General features: G+C 44.1%; 1 protein-coding gene across 1 annotated transcript in view; it reads right to left on the reverse strand.

The window, feature by feature from the left end:
• Positions 1-20,147, reverse strand: part of LOC101121916 (epidermal growth factor-like protein 6) — a 52,790-nt gene that overhangs the window by 4,950 nt on the left and 27,693 nt on the right. Inside the window, exons 4-10 of the mRNA XM_042242302.2 lie at positions 17,755-17,874; positions 14,894-15,013; positions 13,188-13,322; positions 10,783-10,905; positions 4,182-4,493; positions 2,075-2,155; positions 287-391 (exon numbers count right to left, since the gene is read on the reverse strand). Of these exons, the coding sequence (XP_042098236.1) occupies positions 287-391; positions 2,075-2,155; positions 4,182-4,493; positions 10,783-10,905; positions 13,188-13,322; positions 14,894-15,013; positions 17,755-17,874 (996 nt within the window). The remainder of the gene's footprint in view (positions 1-286; positions 392-2,074; positions 2,156-4,181; positions 4,494-10,782; positions 10,906-13,187; positions 13,323-14,893; positions 15,014-17,754; positions 17,875-20,147) is intronic.

The following is a 20,147-nucleotide window of genomic DNA, read 5'->3' on the forward strand; positions in this document are numbered from 1 at the left end:
CGTTTTCCCGAATACTCTTAAACCTTATACAAAGTCCTACATCTGTGTCTCAGCAGCAGGGGAGTGAATACGGAAGAGGTTTGCTGGAGAATCCTTTACGGGGTAGGTGGCTGGGAAATGGACTAAGTCAATCATTTATCAGGGGAGACTTGGGAAGGTCTAAAAGCTTCCAAAGGTGACAAACAACCCTGACTTCACAAGCAATGAGAACAATTACCCTTGAATCATTGGATAGCTTTAATTCCAGGGCCAGATCACAGGACATGGATCAGTGAAGACTACATACCATTATCTCTGTCTGCAGGATTCCAGTCGAAATCATCTTCTATATCCTGTTTCCAGTCACAGACGCCATGGTCAAAGGTGCAGTCAACTGAGATATTTAAATGTGCTAAGAAAAAGGGTGCATTTCAGCATCATTAAGCGGATTAGGAAATGTTTTAACATTGGGATCTCTGGAAGGCGTGGCCATGTTTGCAGTTGCTGTCAAGAGTTTAGGGAATTTGGGACTAAAAGATGCAAACTATTATCTGTAGGATGGGTAAACAACAAAGTCCTACTGCATAGCACAGGGGACTATATTCAATATCCTATGACAAGCCATAACGGGAAAGAATGCAAAAATAAATATATACATATGAATGTATAACTGGGTCACTCTGCTGTGCAGCGGAAACTAACACAACATTGTCAATGAAATTATTTCAATTAAAAAAAAGTTTAGCTAAGTATGGCTGTCTTGGTATCCATTTTGTTTGGCCCTGCAGTCTGTGAGGGCCTTAAACTGGCATTAGCCCTCATGCAAGTGCAAGTCCTAGATAAGAGCCCATGGAGTCACTCATAAAAGTGAGTTGCTCATATGACCTTCCCAATGTCCCCTGTGATTGACACCCTCCCCTGCTTCCCAGGGCCTTGTGTCTGCCTTAGATAAGGGCCCCCTGAAGCTTACTAATACCCAAATTGTTTTCATTGGAATCCGTCAATGCAACCTTAGCCCAGCAAGCCCAAAGCACTACACACACATGGACCCTCATAGAGGCGTGTGCCCCACGTTCTGCCTGGACTTCCCTCTAGGGCCCCTGGAGGCCACGCCATGTCGTTCCCCAAGACCTGGAGTAATAAACTTGCTATTTCAATTTCTTTCGTGGTCTTTTGTTGAACCATCTGGCACCCAGGGGCTTGATCTAACAAATGTTCATTTAAGAAATCCTAACAACTGCATGGAGTACAGGGTCAGCTAGCACAACCTTTGACCCAGTGCTCCCAGTTACTTTTATGTAGATTGGGGTCAGCAAACTAACATCCTGGCCCACTGCTTGTTCTTGCAAATAAAGTTTTATTGAAACACACCACGCCTATTCATTTACAGATTGTGGCTGCTTTTGAGCTGCAGTGATAGAGCTGACAGATGCAACAGAGAGCATATGGTTCCCAAAGCCTGAAATAGTCACCCTCTGGCCCTTTACAGAAAACAGTCTTGACCTCTGATGTAGGTGTCAGAAGTTACCACTGGGAAAAAGAGGAAAGACTGAGATGTTTCTGATTTGTAACGAATGCCAGGCTCTGGCTTGGAATGGGGGGCTTTCGCAGTTTATACTAAGGAATAAAGGAAGGGCAAAGAAAGGGGGAAAGCTGAAGAGATAAGGGGCAGCAACTGGTTGTTGACGCATTAATGATTTGCAAAGCATTTTCACATACATTACATCATTTGATGTGGCTGCCACAAAAATTCTCCCATCATGCCCATTTTCAAGAAAGTAAAACTGAGAGTCATAAGTGACTTGACCAAGTCCTCCAAACACTGAGGGCTGGAACTAGACCTGACTCCTAAACTAGGTTGGAATCCAGGCTGTCCATCTACATATATCTAAGCCAGTACAAACACACGGCCTCTTCTCTCACTTTCCTTTCTTCTTAACGCATATTTCCCCTATTCCAGAAAAGATATTTTATTTCTGTCTAACTTCTAAAATTAAAAGATGCCATGCCAGGTAATTCTTGCTTCCATTCTTCAATATTCTTTATGAGTGCTAGTACTCCTAAAATATACTCACTCCTAATATATGTTACTCACCTTTGTGTTTCCGATGGGATGATGCAGTTTTTCTTTGCATCAGAACCAGATCAACTTCACTCGCTTCATTCACCTTAGAGGCTAACAATGAACACTCGATCAGTAAAAAAAAATCCCTAAAGCCCCACATACTAAGAAGGTATGAATCAATGAATGAAGAGGGTTTATCATATATGGCTTATCATACATAGCCGGCTATTTGTAACCATGGGCTCCACATCCACAGATTCAACCAATGACAGGTTGAAAATGTATTTTTAAAAAAATTCAGAAAGTTCCAAAGAGCAAAACTTGAATTTGCCTTGCATACCAGGAAACCATTTACATAGTATTTACATTGTACTAGGTCTTTTAAGTAATCTAGAGACTACTTAAAGTATAGGGGAGGATGTGTTTAGGTTATATATGAATACTGCACCATTTTATATAGAACTTGAGCATCCATGGATTTTTGTGTCTGCAGGGGTTCCTGGGACCAATCCCCCAGGGATACCAAGGGACAGCTGTGTTCTACTTACAGAGTAGGTTACAGCAGTGTTTCCCCCAATCCCCCAGGGATACCAACGGACAGTTGTGTTCTACTTACAGAGTAGGTTACAGCAGTGTTTCCCTAACATTTCCAAAGCATTCATATCAGTGCCAGTTTCCACATCTAGAACATCTTTTTTGAAAGGTGTCCCCAGTGGACCCCATTAGGCATCACCTAGCTAACCTAAACACAGCATGTTAAAAAGCAGAGACATGACTTTGGAGACAAAGATCCATAGAGTCAAAACTATGGTTTTTCCAGTAATTATATATAGATGTAAGAGTTGGACCATAAAGAAGGCTGAGCACTGAAGAACTAATGCTTTCAAGCTGTGGTGTTGGAGAAGATTCTTGAGAGTCCCTTGGTCTGCAAGGCGATCAAACCAGTCAATCCTAAAGGAAATCAATCCTGAATAGTCATTGGAAGGATTGATGCTGAAGCTGAAGCTCCAATACTTTGGCCACCTGATGGGAAGAACTGACTCCTTAGAAAAGACCTTGATGCTGGGAAAGATTGAAGGCAGGAGGAGAAGGGGACAACAGAGGATGAAATGGCTGGATGGTATCACTGAATCAATGGACATGAGTTTGAGTAGGCTCCAAGAGATGGTGAAGGACAGGGAAGCCTGGCATGCTGCAGGCCATGGGGTCGCAAAGAGTTGGACACTACTGAGCGACTGAACAACAGCAATGGGGCAAGCACAGACAAGGCAAAATAGAGAGGGAGCAACGGTTGCCTGGTGAGAATGGAAGGGAAAGTCTCAGGCTGGGTCAACATGGAAATCCCCCTGCAGGGGCCGAGGCTGATGATGGCTCTGGACAGTCACCAGTGACGATGGTGATTCTCCAGCTCATGTAGTAATCTGAAGCTTAAGCTCTAAATAGAATGTTCCTCAATTTTACCTTTTAAAATTATAACCACACAACTCTGACATTCTCCTTTCACTGAGTGTGCCTGTAAAAAGTGCCTTGAAGAAGGAAAAAGGTAGAGCTCAGCAAATCTACCTGGGTGGGGGGCATCTCTCTGGGGTTTAGGGGTGCACTGCACCCAGAGCTGGGCAGCCAGATGGCTGAGCTGGCAGGACAAGCAGGTCTCCTTGGTCAGGAGCAGAAGGAGGGGCTGCATCAAATAGGACACATCCCAGGTAAGTGGAAAGGACTGACCTTCTGTGCATCCCACAGCAGCAAATGTGATTTTGTTCTGCAGAAGATGTTAGTTTCCAGACCGTATAGACAACCCTGCTTCTTAAAATTTAAAGCTGACCCCATCTTACTTAGGCTTCCCTGGCGGCTCAGGCAGTAAAGAATCTGCCTGCAATGTGGGAGACCAGGGTGCGATCCCGGGGTTGGGAAGATTCCCTGGAGTAGGGATTGGCTACTCATTCCACGGGCAGAGGAGCCCCATGGACTTCAGTCCTTGGGGTGGTAAAGAGCTGGACACGACTGAGCGACCAACTGTCACACTTCACTTCACCATCTTAGTTACGGCATCTTCCTCTTTCCTGTCATCTGCCAGGGAAAACTACAATTCACTTTTCGTGAGATGCATAAATTAACAAAAATCATACTTGATACTCACAAAATACATCTCCACGAAGGCTTTGTTCCTGCTCCACATGGTTCTCATCTCTGTTCTCATCCTCCAGCCTTTCTTTCTTTCTGTTTCCATTCCGCTTCTTTTCTCTGTGAGGGTTCCCATCTCTGGAAACACTCTCTTCAGAGATGAAGGGCTCCAAGTCAACCTTTGGGGTGGGCGTCCCTCTGGGTTCTGCAATGTTTTTCATTTTTACCTTCTTTCTCATGCTATTCTTGTGAGCAAGCAACTTCTTAATTCTGTCCTTGATGGTACCAGGTGCTCTGAGGAATTCTTTCACAGAATTTTCGGGGATAACTAAAACCAACAGTAAAAGAGAAGTTCCACATTGACCAATAGTCAGATCTCTCACAAAAATGGAGCATTTAAAAAATGTCAAAGTGCAGTCAATGAATGCTTCCAGAATCAACACATATGAGGCTCAATCATCTGATATTTTAGAAAGAACTGCATTTGCATCTGGTTTAAGTGGTTCCAATGGTTACAGCAGGATCTTAACTACCTTAATTGTTCAAAGACAAACCTTCGTTTTGCTTCATAAACCATGATGATGAAATACCTGCTCCTACCAAGCTGGGTTACAGATCACAACGTGATGAATTTTCCAGAATCCTCTAATATTGCTGCTTTCACATTGGTATCTGTCAAAGCTGCTGCTGCCCAGGGAGCCCTGTATTTGTTTAAATGTGATGTTAAAAAATTATAGCTAGCATTATGTTGAACGATATGTACATTGTCAATAATGAGCCATTTGTGACCTACAAAAATGGTGATTTTTGATTCAGTGAATACATATATTTGAATTTCTTCACCTCAACCAACTAGTTTCAAAAGCTAAATGATTTTACTTATTGGTTATTTATAGAGAGGCATCTATATTTAGTTTTACATTCATTTCATATTTCTCACCACTAAATTAAATTCTTTTTTAAAATGCATCTTTGTGGTAACGATAACCCTGTATGTGAGACAGCAAAAGAGACACAGATGTATAGAACAGTCTTTTGGACTCTGTGGGAGAGGGAGAGGGTGGGATGATTTGGGAGAATGGCATTGAAACATGTATAATATCATATATGAAATGAATCGCCAGTCCAGGTTCGATGCATGATACTGGATGTTTGGGGCTGGTGCACTGGGACGACCCAGAGGGATGGTATGAGGAGGGAGGAGGGAGGGGGGTTCGTGGCAGATTCATGTTGATGTATGGCAAAACCAATACAATATTGTAAAGTAATTAACCTCCAATTAAAATAAATAAATTTATATTAAAAAAATAGAACCTAAAAAAATAAATAAAATGCATCTTTGTAATAGACTGACAGACATAGAAAGCAAATTTATGATTACTAAAGGGGAAAGGGAGGGAGAGAGAAAATAGGAGTTTGGGATTAACAGACACACACTACTACTTATTGATAAAATAATCAATAAGGACCCTACTATATAGCACAATCCCTGGTTGGGGAACTACAATTCCCACATGCTATGGAGCAGCTAAGCCCACATGCCACAACTAGAGACCCTGTGCACTGCAATGAAAGATTCTGTATGCTGCAACTAAGATCTGACACAGCCAAATAAATCAATAAGTGCCCTGCTGACTTTAAAGCACAGCTAGGATAAAAGGAGGGCATTTATGAGGGTGAAATGGGTGAATACATGTCAATTACTAAGGTCAGTGCTCAACATATATTGAGCCTGTGTTTACTATTATTTTTAGAATTCATCACCAGAATGTCGAAAATCTCCTACTAAGTTAAATTCTTTTCCAGATCATACCTCTTCTGCTTATGTTATTATTGAAGGAAAAAGTATTGGAATGCCCTGTTGTACTCACACCTATATTCTTGAATATGCTCTGTAAAATGTGAATGTCAAATGATTACAGCATATTTTCAATGACTAAAGAAGCTGCTTTCCGATGGGAACCGTCATCGAATTTTGGTAAAGAAGCCATTGTCACTATTACTCCTCCTATGAGTGCATGGTTGTAGAGCATTTAATCCATTCTGGGCTGGAGTTAAGCCCTACACGTGGGTGTTTATTTATTGTGAATGGATTATTTCATGTAATAGCCAAAACAGTATTAAGGGTCAGACACTATTATGGGCTTCCCAGGAGACATAAGAGACACAGGTTCAATCCCTGGGCTGGGAAGATCCCCTGGAGAAGAGCATGACAACCCGCTCCAGTTGCCTGGAGAATCCCATGGACAGAAGAGCCTGGCAGGCTATAGTCCATAGTGTCGCAAAGAGTCAGATATGACCAAAGCGACTTAGCATGCATGCACGCACTGTTTTGAAGAGAGAAGCTGAGATCCTAAAAGGTTAGTTTGCTCTCAGAGCAGAGGCAGTATGCTAGGGAGCCAGGAATCAAGCCAAGTTAATTTGACTCCAGAAGCCATGCTCTTGGTAACTAAATGACACAGTGTCCTTTCTTAAATTGACTGATACTAACAAAGTTGGGTAGTACTAGAGTTTTGATTTCCTTAGAATGATGTATAGCTGCTGTCAAACTAAGACCAAATGATCTAATGGTGCCTTATTAATAGCCACATATTCCCTGGTGGCTCAGATGGTAAAGAATCTGCCTGCAATGCAGGAGACCCGGGTTTGATCCCTGGGTTGGGAAGATCCCCTAGAGAAGAGAATGGCTATTCACTCCAGTATTCTTGTCTGGAGAATTCCATGGACAGAGGAGCCTGGTGGGCTACAGTCTATGGGGTTGCAAAGAGTCAGATATGACTGAGAGACTAACACATACACACACGTATAAGAACAGTAAAAAAATACACACATCCACATTCAGGTTGCATTGTTCTTTGGATACAGATGGTGCATAAGGATAATTGACTAACTCCTCTTCTGTACTGCCATCTAGGGTCTGGACTTTTTCAAAAGCAACACACTCATAATAAAAGCTGCTTTCTTATTGTATACAAGCAGTTCACACAGATACAAATGGATTTTACAACAGAGCATTTTATAATGCTGAACACTAATTAGATGTGATTCTCTCATTTTTCTATGACTTTTCTTTGCATGGAAGGGCGGATTTCGGCCATCCTTTAAGCAGTGTGTGTTAAGACGTTAAGATCAATTTTCAAAAAAGACATGGCTGTTTATTTTACAGAGAATCAATCAAAGCAGAATGGAAAAGGACTGGGCAAATAACATATTGAGTGGTCTGAAGATAGTTTTCTCTTGTAAATAAACATTTTGGCAAAAGACTAGAGAAATGATTCTGCCGCAGAATGGATAGTAACAAAATGAATGATTTTTCAGATCTCAATCAGAATATTGTGATAAGTTTGAGGTTTTCAAGAATCAACAAAAATCTGTTTTAAACTGCTCCCCTAAATAAGCTTAGAGTTGGATGACCAAAGGAAAAAAAAGTTTTCTTCGCATAAGAAATGTTTAGGTTGACCAAAATAACAAACATCTCCTGCAACTCTATGTCAAACAAACAAGCCAATCAGGAAAATGGACATTTCTTCAAAGAAGACATACAGATGGCCAAAAACCACATGAGAAGATGCTCAACATCACTAAGTATCAGAGAAATGCAATCAAAACTACAACGAGGTATCACCTCACACCAGCCAGAATGGCCATCATCAAAAAGTCCACAAATAGTAAGTGCTGGAGAGGGTTTGGAGGGAAGGGAAGCCGCCTATACTGTTGGTGGGAATGTCAATTGATACAGCCACTGTGGAGAACAGTATGGAGAGCACTTTAAGAGCTACAAACAGAGCTGCCATATGATCCAGCAATCCCACTCCTGGGCATATATCCAGAGAAACTGTAATTCAAAAATATACATGCACTGCTAAGCTCCTAGCACTATTTACAACAGCCAAGACATGAAAACAACCTAAATGCCCATCAACAGAGGGGTGCGTAAAGAAGAGGTGGTACATATATACAATGGAAAACTACTCAGCCACAAAAAAGACACAACAAGGCCATTTGCAGCAACATGGAGGGACCAAGAGATGATCATACGAAGGGAAGTCAGTCAGGTAGGGGAAGACAATTTCACATGATAGTACTTACACATGGAATCTAATTTTAAAAAGTGATACAAATGACCTTATTTACAAAACCGAAACAGACTCACATATTTCGGAAACGAATCTATGGTTATCAAAGGGGAAAGGTGGAGGGGTGGATAAATTAGGAGGCTGGGGTTAACATATACTCCCTACTGTACATATACACACACACACACACACACATATATCAGAGTCACTTTGCTGTACACCTGCAACTAACACAACATTGTACACAAACTATACTTCAATAACCTCACTGGAGCCAGGGGTCTCCGAGGAATGGTGGCCTGGCCCCTTCTGAGCACTCGCTAAAGGGCCACCACGGGGCCCATTTCAGATAGAAACACTGAGTTTAGAGAGGTGAAGCACCTGGCGAAAGACCACAGGCAGTACGGGGTGCAGCTCGGATTCAAATTCAGGCCTTCCTAGCCCTAAGCTGGGCTGTCAACCAGACGACCTGAGACGGGCGAGGCCAGAATTGACATGGGCAAAGTTGGTGGCGTGAAGGAGCCCTTGACCACTGATCCTGTGTGGGAGGTTTACTGATTCCGTCCCTTCTCTGCAGGTCTTTCAAAATTATGGCATCTTTCCCTCCATCCCACCTACCCATGTACATCCCCGCACAGGAAGCCAGTCTCTCAGCCTTTCTTTGAACACAGTTTCAGAAGGACACCACGGGCATGTCTACACAGAGGGATGGAAACCACAGCAGCAAGCTGCTGGACCCGAGGAGTCGCTGAATCCCACCTCCAACCCAAGGGGGTCCCTCCTGGAGGCCATGGTCCCCACTCCACAGATTCTCTTCACTCTGAGATCACTGATGGGGAAATTTGTCAGAGAGAACACAGTTCCCCCCGTGGCCTACTTCGGCTATGGGAAAGCACTTTTTCTTTTGTTGTTGTTCAGTCGCTCAGTCATGGCCGACTCTTTGTGACCCGATGGACTGCAGCACACCAGGCCTCGCTGTCCACCACCAACTCCTGGAGTTTGCTCAAACTCGTGTCCATTGAGCCGGGGATGCCGTCTCTCCACCTCATTCTCTGTCTTCCCCTTCTCCTCCTGCCTTTAATCTTTCCCAGCATCAGGGTCTTTTCCAGTGAGCTGGCTTTCTTTCTTTACATTCCTCAAAATATTGACAGGCACTATGTCTGCTTTTCCACACCTTTTTTTCCTTTTTTTCCAGGTTAAACGCCGCCCAGTTCTTTTGGAAGTTCTTCGCAGAATGTGATTTCCAGACTCATCTCCTTTGCTTATACTCCTGTGTACATCATCTCATCCAGTGCCGCTGGGGTATGATGAATCTTTTATGAGTGTGGTGCTCAGAGTCCATCATGGTGTGTGGACTGTTCATTTTTGCCATCACTGAGTTCGGCTCTGTTGTCATCAGGAGTATCAGCCAGGTCGGGGTACAGGATGGGATACGGTCAAGGGACGACTTACAGCCATATTTATTGGAATATGTGGCTATGCTCCTAAGGCATCTATGAGAGAGTGGAGTCAGGGTGGCCGACAAGTCTTGGCACACAATGAGCCAGTGCTAAAAGGGGCGTGATCAAAGGATAAGCCAGGTGGCTAAACAGAGTGGAACACGGTTGGTCAGGCACGTGACGGACCTGTAATCTTTGCTGGCTGGTCTCAGAAGGTATTCCGGGTGAGCTCACCGTGATTTCTAGTTTTCTTCTCTTTCAGGATGCATGACAGGATTAGATATATTTTCTCCCCTGCTTCCAAGCTTAATCATGATTGTCCACACTTCTTTAACTGCTGTGATGAACCCTCAGCCTCGGATTGACACCATGGTACCATAAGACAGTGGGACCTCTGCCAGCCTAAGTGACAGTGTGGACAAGAAACGCCCTGACGACTCTCTCTGGGTGTAGCATAAGTGGCAAAAGAAACTGTGATTATTGTTGCAGCTTTTGACAGCAGTGATGTTTTCTTGTTATACATTGAGTGTATCAGAGTTTACCAGCTGAGCATTAAAGAATTCATCAGCAGAAACCATGGGACTTGACTCTACATCAAAAGGAAAAGTGCACAGAGGCTTGAGGAGGATGACAAAGGGAGGTGCGCTTCACTGTACTTTTTTTCAGTTATACGTGCTGAAAAAAGTCCTGACTCACATGGTTAAAAACCTTCTCCGGTTCTAAGCCACTGACTCTTCAGGACTGTTTGGTATTGCCCCATAACCGAGCCTCTCCTGACTGATACATTTGCTCAGTGTCATCGTCCTCAACTTTTATTTTCAGTATTTGAAAACATGTCGTGAGCAGAAGACCCTTCAGAATCCCTGTGGTGCTTTCAGTGCAGTGCCTACAACTTCTGTGAGAACTGGAGGTGTGGTCTGAGTAGCTGAGAAGGCCAGTCGGAGGCGGAGTTAAGTTTCCAAACACCCTATGCAGGCTTCCTGCTCCCCTTCAGCTCCCAACACACCAGAGGGGAAGGAGCAGGGAGAAGGAAGGGAGGAAGGAGACAAGGAGCAAATGCTTCATGGGGAAGAGCGAAGATGCGGTGACCGTGGGTACTCACGGGCGCACTGCAGTCCGCTGCCTTTATACCCCTGCTTGCACTTGCACTTGAAGGATCCCTGGGTATTGAGGCAATTGGCATGGAGGCTGCACGCGTGGGTATTCGCAGCACATTCATTTATATCTGAAAATGTGAACAGTCGCATGAATCATCTTGTGGTAACAGCACTTGCTGAAAGGCTATCCCCTGAACCTGAGTCACTCCAGGGCCAACCACTCCACCCAGCCAGGCAACCCTGTGTGGCCGGGGAACTGAGAAGCGCTGAGCATGCCTGGCGCCTTGGCCCAAAGCCCTGGCTTTGCTTGCTGCCCAGTATGGAGGGAGGGTGTCTGCAGCTCACCTCCCCCACGGCAACCTCCTCTCCTGCTTATCAACGCTCCTGACATCTCTACGTTGTTTGGGTTTGATTGCTTAACATTGTCATCGGCCAAACTTACCACTAAATAACAATATCAGAAAGTCAATTCTATACATGGAAGGGCTTGGGACTCCTAGCCCACAAAGAACAAGACGGGCTAGGAAGCACTGACATCATCTGAAAAATGTGAACCTTTTGTTCACAGGCTGCCAGGAGCAGGGGTTAGGCCGGTCTGAGCTCGTCTGTTGGGTTTAGACTCAGAAAGTTTACTGAATTCCACCCATGTGACAGCTTCCTTGGCCTTCTGTTCCCTCCTGCTTTTTTTCTATACTTCTCGAGGGCTTCCCATGGGCGCTTGTGGTAAAGAACCCACCGGCCAACGCAGGAGACATAGGTTGGATTCTTGGGTCGGGAAGATCCCTGGAGAAGGAAATGGCAACCCACTCCAATATTCTTGCCTGGAGAATATGCACACAAAACAGGCTATTGTTTGCTTGTTTAATTAATTAATTTCTCTATGGCTGTGCCACATGGCATGTGGGATCCTAGCTACCTGATCCCTGATCAGGGATCGAATCGGTGCCACCCTGCAGGTGAAGTGCAGAGTCTTACCCACTGGACCGCCAGGGAGGTCCCCTAGGCTATTGTTTTTAACTCAGCCACAAGGGGGCTCAGGTGCTGATCTTAATCACTTCTTAAATCAGAAAGATTTGCTTCCTTTGACAGCTCCGCGTGTGGACTCCCACCCTGTCCTGTGGCATCTCCCTCTACGTCTTAGGAAACAGGCTCCAACTCTGTGACCCAGCCTGGAGATGGACCCCAGAGATGGTGGGTTCTGGAGCATCTTGGAGGATCCCAGCTCCAAGAAGTGAAGATGTTACAAGCCGGATTAGGATGGCCTTCCAGCTTGAGGGAAGAGCTATGGAGGCTTCGTACGATGTGTTCAAAACGCAGGAATGGATATTGCCCCAACACGATTAGACAGGACACGTCCTGGTCAGCTCTGAGCTTAGGGTGGAAAGAAACCCCACTTTCCCCGCTGCTGTCAGCTTTCCGTGTTACGCACACACGTGTGTCATGTGCACGTTATGTAAACAGGAATCTCCGGGGGGCCGAGATGCCTGCAGGACCAGCCCCATCCATGCTCTATCAAGGGCAATGGGAAGCCGTGCAAGGGCTCCCCAAATACCCCACTTCACTTGCTCATTGAGACTTGGAATTCCTTCCCTAGGGGACAGGATTTCTGATTTCACCCATATCAGGCCGAGAGCTGAGTGATACCCCAGTCTTATCATAGAGTGATCTTGAGGACCCCAGAAAGCAAACATTTTAGGGGACGCAGAGCTGGAACCATGGAAGGGTTGAAGGAGGAGCGAGGAAAGAGAACATTGCACCTCCTTCATTCATTTTTCAAAAGCCACTCCTGAGGGAGACTTAGGCAAGGGCCACTGAGGTCAAGATTAAGCAGGACTTGTTATGCCTCCTTTTATCAAATATAAATATGCTTCACTGTCCTCATTTTTAGGGCTTCCCAGGTGGTGCTAGTGGTAAAGAAGCCACCTGCCAATGCAGGAGACGTAAGAGATGCGGGTTCGATCCCTGGGTTGGGAAGAACTTCTGGAGGGGGAAATGGCAACCCACGCCAGTATTTTTGCCTGGAGAATCCCGTGGACAGAGGAGCCTGGAGGCCTACGGTCCATAGGGTCACAAAGAGTCTGACACAACTGAAGTAACAGCACTTTTAGCTATACCTGGAGATAGAACCAAAAATATAAACAGAACGAAACCGATCAATTTCTTTCAAAAAACCCACAAAAATCATCTCAAGCTATTTATCTCCATAATAGAGCTACAGAGACTGCGATTCTTTACTTCAAACTTTGATGAACCTGGTTTCATGTAATTCATGTCATCAGAGTTCCAAATGACAAAAATTTAAAAAACATAACTTTCTCTGTGTTGTTAAGATGGTCAGTACAGTAGATGGTTCCACTAATAGACTGAACTGATGTAGAAATATCTGTAAGAAAGCCTCTAGGTTTCTTACCTACACAATCGTACCGGCCACTGATATATTTCAGTTCGAAACCAACATGACATTTGCAATAGTAGCTTCCAAATGTGTTCACACATCTTCGATTGTAGGGACAGAAGGCTTTATCAGAGACACATTCATCAATGTCTAGGATAGAGAACCAGGACACGTCAGACACACCAAGAAAGCACTGTCCCTCCAACACACTCTCGTGCCCGAACTCAGAGCACACAGCGCGCACACACACGCATGGTTTCTTCACTGGAAAACTCTGATTATTCTGCTACCAAGTTCCTATCCTCCGGGAAGAGTTCTGGATCCCCGAGGCACTTCCACTGGATTTCTATCCCTTTGTACAGCTTATTTTAGAGGTATTATCTTGCTGTAATGGCATTACTTCTAGTCACATTTTCTCTCTCATTAGGCCCTGCCTTTTCTGGGGCAGGGAACATATGGCTGGCACTTGGTACACAGATACTCCATTTTGCTGAAGGAATTAATATTCTTCCAGCCCACGAACATTCAAAGCTTGCATTTTTCAAAAGAATTATTTCATTAGCAACCACCTCCAAATCCTGTCATATTGCTCCAAAGCATAGAAACACGGTTTTTAAAGAATGTAGTGATACATAAATGGTGGGTCAAGTGGCATGAAGCCATGATGCAACTTAGGAGACAAGAGGCTTCCTTCCTTTGCTACCGCGGAAAGTCACATCACAGAGGGGCTGACAGCTATGCTGACCAAACCATTAAGACTCATTCTTTGCCTTAACTTTCAGATGTCTAATCAAATAAATTTGGAACCATCGTTTTGGAACAGTGGTTAAACAAGAAATGTGGTGCTGGCTTGTATGTTCTTTTTGCATTCTAGATATAACTAACGAGTAAGTGTTGGCTTGACCAAAATTATTTTTCAGGGATCACTTTCATATACATCAAGTTGCTCCTCCAATACCAATGGCCCTCGACAGATCAAAGAGGTGGGTGAACACTCGGATTTGTTTGGTCAAGAATTGGCCTTGACATAAATCTGATTTTACTGAACAGCACTAAACCCTGTGAATTGAATTAAATATTTGCCTCCTCTCAAAGAGCAGAACCAAAATCTTAATTTATACAGACTTCTTATTAAAGTGGTTAACTGATTTCGGATCTATTTGGGTGAGCTTTCTAAATGTGGTTTATCAAGTTATGTATCAATACATTTAGGGTAAATAAACACCAACCAGCTCAGCTGAAAAATATTTCTATTGTAGTCCAGAAGTTAGAATATTAAATCATAGTGCTATTTGCTTGCTTCCATCAAAAAAGATTAAGAACTCTTTCAACATTCTGTTTGGTTTGACATCCCATATTAACGCTATGTGTTAACTTTGTCATAATATTATCTATCTTTGGTACAATATAGTTAAATACACTAAGAGTATATACCACTTGGTAGATGAAGTAAAAAGTGCAGGGTAAATATACAAAAATAAAATTACTTCTATCTTTTTCCATTATGGCATCAGGCAACCCAACAAATTATAGAGAAGTGTTTTCTCTAGCATGGCAAAGTGTGTCTGGAACATACGTGCTATAAATGTCATGGAAATGGACATAAATCTGTCATTTCAGGAACTTTCGATGTCTAGTCCACAAGTAGGTTGTGATGGATGAAAAAGGAGGAGTGGAGTAAAGGGTGAAGTCAGGGGAGGAGGTAACTCCAGATACTCTACCTAGACAGGCTCTTCCATTGTGGGCCAAGCGGAGGCCCGGAGATGGACACAGACAGCGCGGCCCCTCTTCCGTGTCTTTACAGCCGTACTGGCAGTTGGTCATGGCACACGTCCAAGAGTCTGCGAAAAGAGGCACGGGTTAGCCTTTTCCCCAGGAGATGATAAAAAAATGCTCACTAAGGAACGATCCCTGACCCCTGAGATATGAAATGTAACACATGGAATGGTATCAGAGGATAAGCTTCATCATCTAAGTCCCAGATGGAGATCCAAATGGAATCTGTGCAGGAGTGGTGTCTTGGTGGCCCCATGGTTGATTCTGTTGGCCAGTGAATTGCACCTGACTGTGTTTAGGCAGAACATGCACCCCTAAGTCACCAAAGACGGCATCTCTCTCTCTTCCTATATAAGCTCCTTTACATCACCTGACTGGTCTCTGCTATTGGCTGAAATGCAACCTCTGATGGAGATGATTCATTTGAATAAATAGGGTAAAAAATGCCAATTCTACCCATCTCTCCATTCATATCTAGCCTCCGTGAGAGTCACTCAAATCACAAAACCTTGTCTTGTAGGTGTGTGTATTAAAACACGCAGCAGATAAGGCTGATCAGCTACCCAAAAGCCATTACTGGGGCTGAAAAGACAGTTCCACATCTTTTCCCTAGATTCCCATGCAGCAACAAGGGAGTCGCCATATGATTCGGTCATAGCCAAAGAGATATTAAGATAAGTCTGCTGGAGTTTCTGGAAAAGATGCTGCTGCGTGACAAAACGGATGGACATAAAAGAGGTGTTTGTTTCCTGGCATCATTCCTTTTCCCTTTGTCTTGCCAACCTCTGATGTGTGTGTGATATCTGGAGCTAGGGCAGCCACATTGTGGCCACAAGGCCACAAGCATGCGGATGAAATCAATACCCTGAAGATGGCAGAGGCTGAGTCCTTGCTGACCTGTTCTGGAGCTGCTTGCCTCCAGCTTTTAAAAGTAAAGATAATTTAGTTCGATTTTTCTGTCACTCATTGCTAAATAGACCTTGTCTCACAAAAACACATATCGGGTTCCAGTATATATGGATCAAAAGTGCCTTTAACAGGGGAGCACAGTGAATATCCTCTCTTTATACACCCGCATCTATAACATGCCAGTCAACCAGCTGGGCGAAAGAGACTGCAAAGGGCTGGGTAAATAAAATCAGCATCCAGGAGAGACATTCAGGGCCACCTGGCCACTATAAGCTGTAAACAGGGAGGCAGAGGCAACCCTCACATGTAGAGTAACAGACAAAGAGGGCACCAGTACAGACACAGGCCACGGTAATGTAGCAAACACTGACCAATGGTTATATTTCTAGTTTATTTCTTTTCTCTTTAGTTGTCTTCTTTCAAAATTAATCTTCAAAATTTACCTCATTTTATTCTCCCATTTGGAGAAAGATAGCTTTTTTGGCACTAATTAGGCTTTCGTGGAATGTTTCAGAAACATCCATTAGCATATATCTTTTTAAAAATGTTAAGTGATGACTAGAAAACTGTGGACAGTTGTTCCCAAGGGTCTGGGGGGGTGAAGGGGGTGGTTCTGGCAAAGTTCTATTTGCTAGTGGTTATATGGACGCTAGCTTTATAAGAATTCATTAAGGTACATATTTGTTTCCTGGGGGTTTCTGTTTAATTTATAATATTTTATTTAATACTCAAAAAATTTTTTTTAATACTCTCTGAATGCCTGCTTTATCTCTTAAGCATGCTTGCTAATGGAGACCCTAGTTGTGTTGGGGCATTTTGCCAAGTGAGGCGAGCAGCTCAAGGGTGAGGCAGGGGTGTGGGAAGTGAGTTATGCACATGCCCGTATTTTGGATTTTAAAACTGAGGGAGAGCCCAGGATAGGCTGGGGAGTCAGATGACCCTGCAACCACGGGAAGCTGGCAGAAGGCACAAGCTGTGGGCTTGGTTGGGGCGGCAGGGCAGATGGATTTGCCTTTCAGCTGCAACATAAAACCTGAAAAGACTTCCTTCTCAATCAATGAATGGCTATAGACATTTAGGCTCCCGCAGGACATGGGTTCTCTTTATCAGAGAAGGGCTTTTCTTTCCAGGAATGTGAACTGGAATGGACTTCCAACAAGAGTCACTAATCTCTGAGCGTGGGGCAAGGGGCATGAGAAAGATAGCTGGTGGGAAGAACTGATGTCCTGAGATGGAATTGAGATTTATCACCTTCCTGAAACAATATGCTTACATTTTCAGTATGCTTATTTTTTTCATGAAGAATTCTAATTCATCCTTGTATATATAGAGAGACTCAGTTTATCTTTCTCCTCAGTTAGTCTTTTTATTTAAAAAACGATGAGGCCAGAACAGGCAAATCCAGAGAGACAGAATGCAGGGCTGGGGTGGAGGAGAAGAGGAGTGGAGAGTGACTGCTAATGGGGGCAGGTTTCCTTTTGGGGTGATGGAGATATTCTGAAGAGTGGTGATGGTTTGCACAACATTGTGAAATTACAAAATGCCTGAAGTACACTTAAAATTGTCAAAATGGTGAGTTGCACAATATACGTATTTTACCACAATTAAAAATAAGTCCTAGAGGGAAGGAACATATATATATATATATATATATATGGCTGATTGGTGTTGATGTTTGGCAGAAATAAATACAATTCTGTAAAGCAATTATCCTTCAATTAACAATATATAAATTGAAAAAAATATGTGCACAAGATGTTTTAGTCTTGGGTAATGTGAAAGTCCTTTTGCGGGTGGGGTTCCCCTCCAATAACTTACTTTAACTTTGCCCCAAGCATTAAATGGCAAAAGTCAAGCCTCTGGATTGACGGAGAGCAGGCCAGCTGCTGAAACTTACTGGAACATGTGGCATTCGGCAGGAGCATGTGGCTGCTGAGGCAAAAGCACTTGTAGCTACCGTGTGTATTCACGCATCTGTGTTGGCACGGCCGGGGTTTGAATCCACACTCATTCACATCTGCAGGGGGCAGTCAGAAAATGGAGAAAGGTGAACTGAAGGAGGAAACACCCAGATGTGGAACGGGGTTGGCCTCCCTGGACCCCAGCTGTGGAGGTAGGTACCAAGGGTGGTGACTCGCCTCTTCTCCGACCATCATTAAAGCGCTGGTGAGGATGTGGAGCAAACTGAATCATCGTACACTGCTGAAGGGAATGCAAATATAGGCACAACCACTCTGGAAAACTGTGTGGCAGCTAGATACAGGCACTCGTGAGCCAGCCATTCCACTCCTGGGCAAATGTCCAACAGAGACATGGGTACATGCCCACCGGACTTCCCTGGGGGCTCAGTCAGTAAAGAATCCGCCTGCAATGCGGGAGACCTGGGTTCGATCCCTGGGTCAGGAAGATCTCCTGGAGAAGGAATGGCAGCCCATTCCAGTATGCTTGCCTGGAGAATCCCATGGACAGAGGAGCCTGGCGGGTTATCACAAAGAGTTGGACACGACGGAGCCACTAAACCACCAAAAAATCACATGCTAAAATGATCACAGTAGCACTATTCTGAATTGCCTCAAACCAGAAAGAATCCAAATCTCTCCTCCCAAAAGGATGGCTAAATGACTTGTAGACTCATGCAATAGAATACTATACAGCAGCGAGGCTGAACAAACCACAAGTCCAAACAACTGTGGATGAAACTCACAAACGTGATACTGACTGGGAGAAGCTGGACACAAGTGCGCACACTGAAAACCAGGCATGAGGGAAAGAAACAAAAGAAATCCAGGCACAATGACTCTGTGGTGTGAGAGACAAGGTACAGCGCCTCGTTGGGGGCTAGGGGCAAGTCATGGAGGGGAGCATGAGGGGTCTTCAGGGAGGCTGAGTTTCCATTTCTTGATCTGAATGCCAGCTATGTGGGTGTTCGTGAACATGCATGGACTTGTACATTGTTGACACGTGTACAATTTTGTGTTTCCTACTTGAATAAAAAGTTAAAACATAATCTAGATACTGCTGCCTTTAATGCTGTTCCAGGTAGTCTGTGACAGGTGCCAACAGCACAGTCTCCTTTCAGTTATTATTTTGAGCAGCCTCATGATGGCCAAATGGCCTTGTCTCACACCTTTCCTGAGGGAGTCCTGCTAGGCAGCTATTACCTGTGGTCAGGTCACAGGACAATATTTAATCCCATGTAAAGGTGCTCAGAGGATGCTGTCACACAAGAAGGTTACAAAACTATGTATATAGACATGACATTTTTAAAATAAGCATAGGGAAAATTGCCTAGGGAAATTCCCTGGCATTCCAGTGGTTAAAACTCAGCATTTTCACAGCTGGGGTCCGTATTCTATCCCTGGTTGGGCAACTAACATCCTGCGAGCAATGTGGCACAGGCAGGAAAAGAAAAAAAACCCTGGGAGACCAGGCTCTACACTTTCATAATGGTTACCTCCTGGGGAGATTGAGAGGGACTTTCTTCTCTGAGCTTTTCAGGGTTTAAAACATGAAACATTAAGAATGAAGTAGCTTTTATTAAAATAAAAAAAGATACGTAAGGGAAAAAACTTGGAAAGCCATCATGGGTGTTGTCTTTGGGCACGTGGTGATGTGGGTGCCACATGTCGTAACTCTCCCAAGGCAGATATAGAAAGCAGAAAAGAACCAAATTCCATGTGAGACCAAAATTCAGCACAGTAACAAGCAAAGGCCATTCTGGAAAATAAGTAAGTGTCTGCTTTCATCTCTGAAAAGAACCTTACAAGGAGATTTTCCAGCACATAATCTGGACACTTGAACCCCCTTCTCCACTGCCAGTCCCCTGTACACTACCATCTCCTGTATGGATCCTAACTGCTTCAAATGCATGAATTAAATAATGCTGGTTGGACATAATGGGAAAGCCAGGGATAGTCCATCACTTGGCCCTAAGTCAGAGGCGTCTCTTGGAAGAAGCATTTTGGGGAAAGACATCAGTTGAGTTGAGGCCTGTGGCCATCAGTGGATATACATGGACTTTGATCAGGCGGCCCTGGGGCAGGGAGGCTGTGGGGAAAAGCCAGACAGCCCCACATCCGAGCCAACTGGACACTCCCTCAAAGTGAAATATTTTGCAAGGACTTGAAAAGCAGCATGAAAAAACACCTTCTCCATTCCAACTCTCTTGAGAAGGTATCTTGGTACAGAATCCAAGACATATGGAAAACCAGGTCTTCTGGTGGGAAAAGCTCTGGTAAGGGACATGGTTGAATTATTACTTCTGAGAGCATGGCTCCTGCCGCACTTCCC

Source organism: Ovis aries, chromosome X (genome assembly GCF_016772045.2).
Source record: "Ovis aries strain OAR_USU_Benz2616 breed Rambouillet chromosome X, ARS-UI_Ramb_v3.0, whole genome shotgun sequence".
NCBI lineage: Eukaryota > Metazoa > Chordata > Mammalia > Artiodactyla > Bovidae > Ovis > Ovis aries.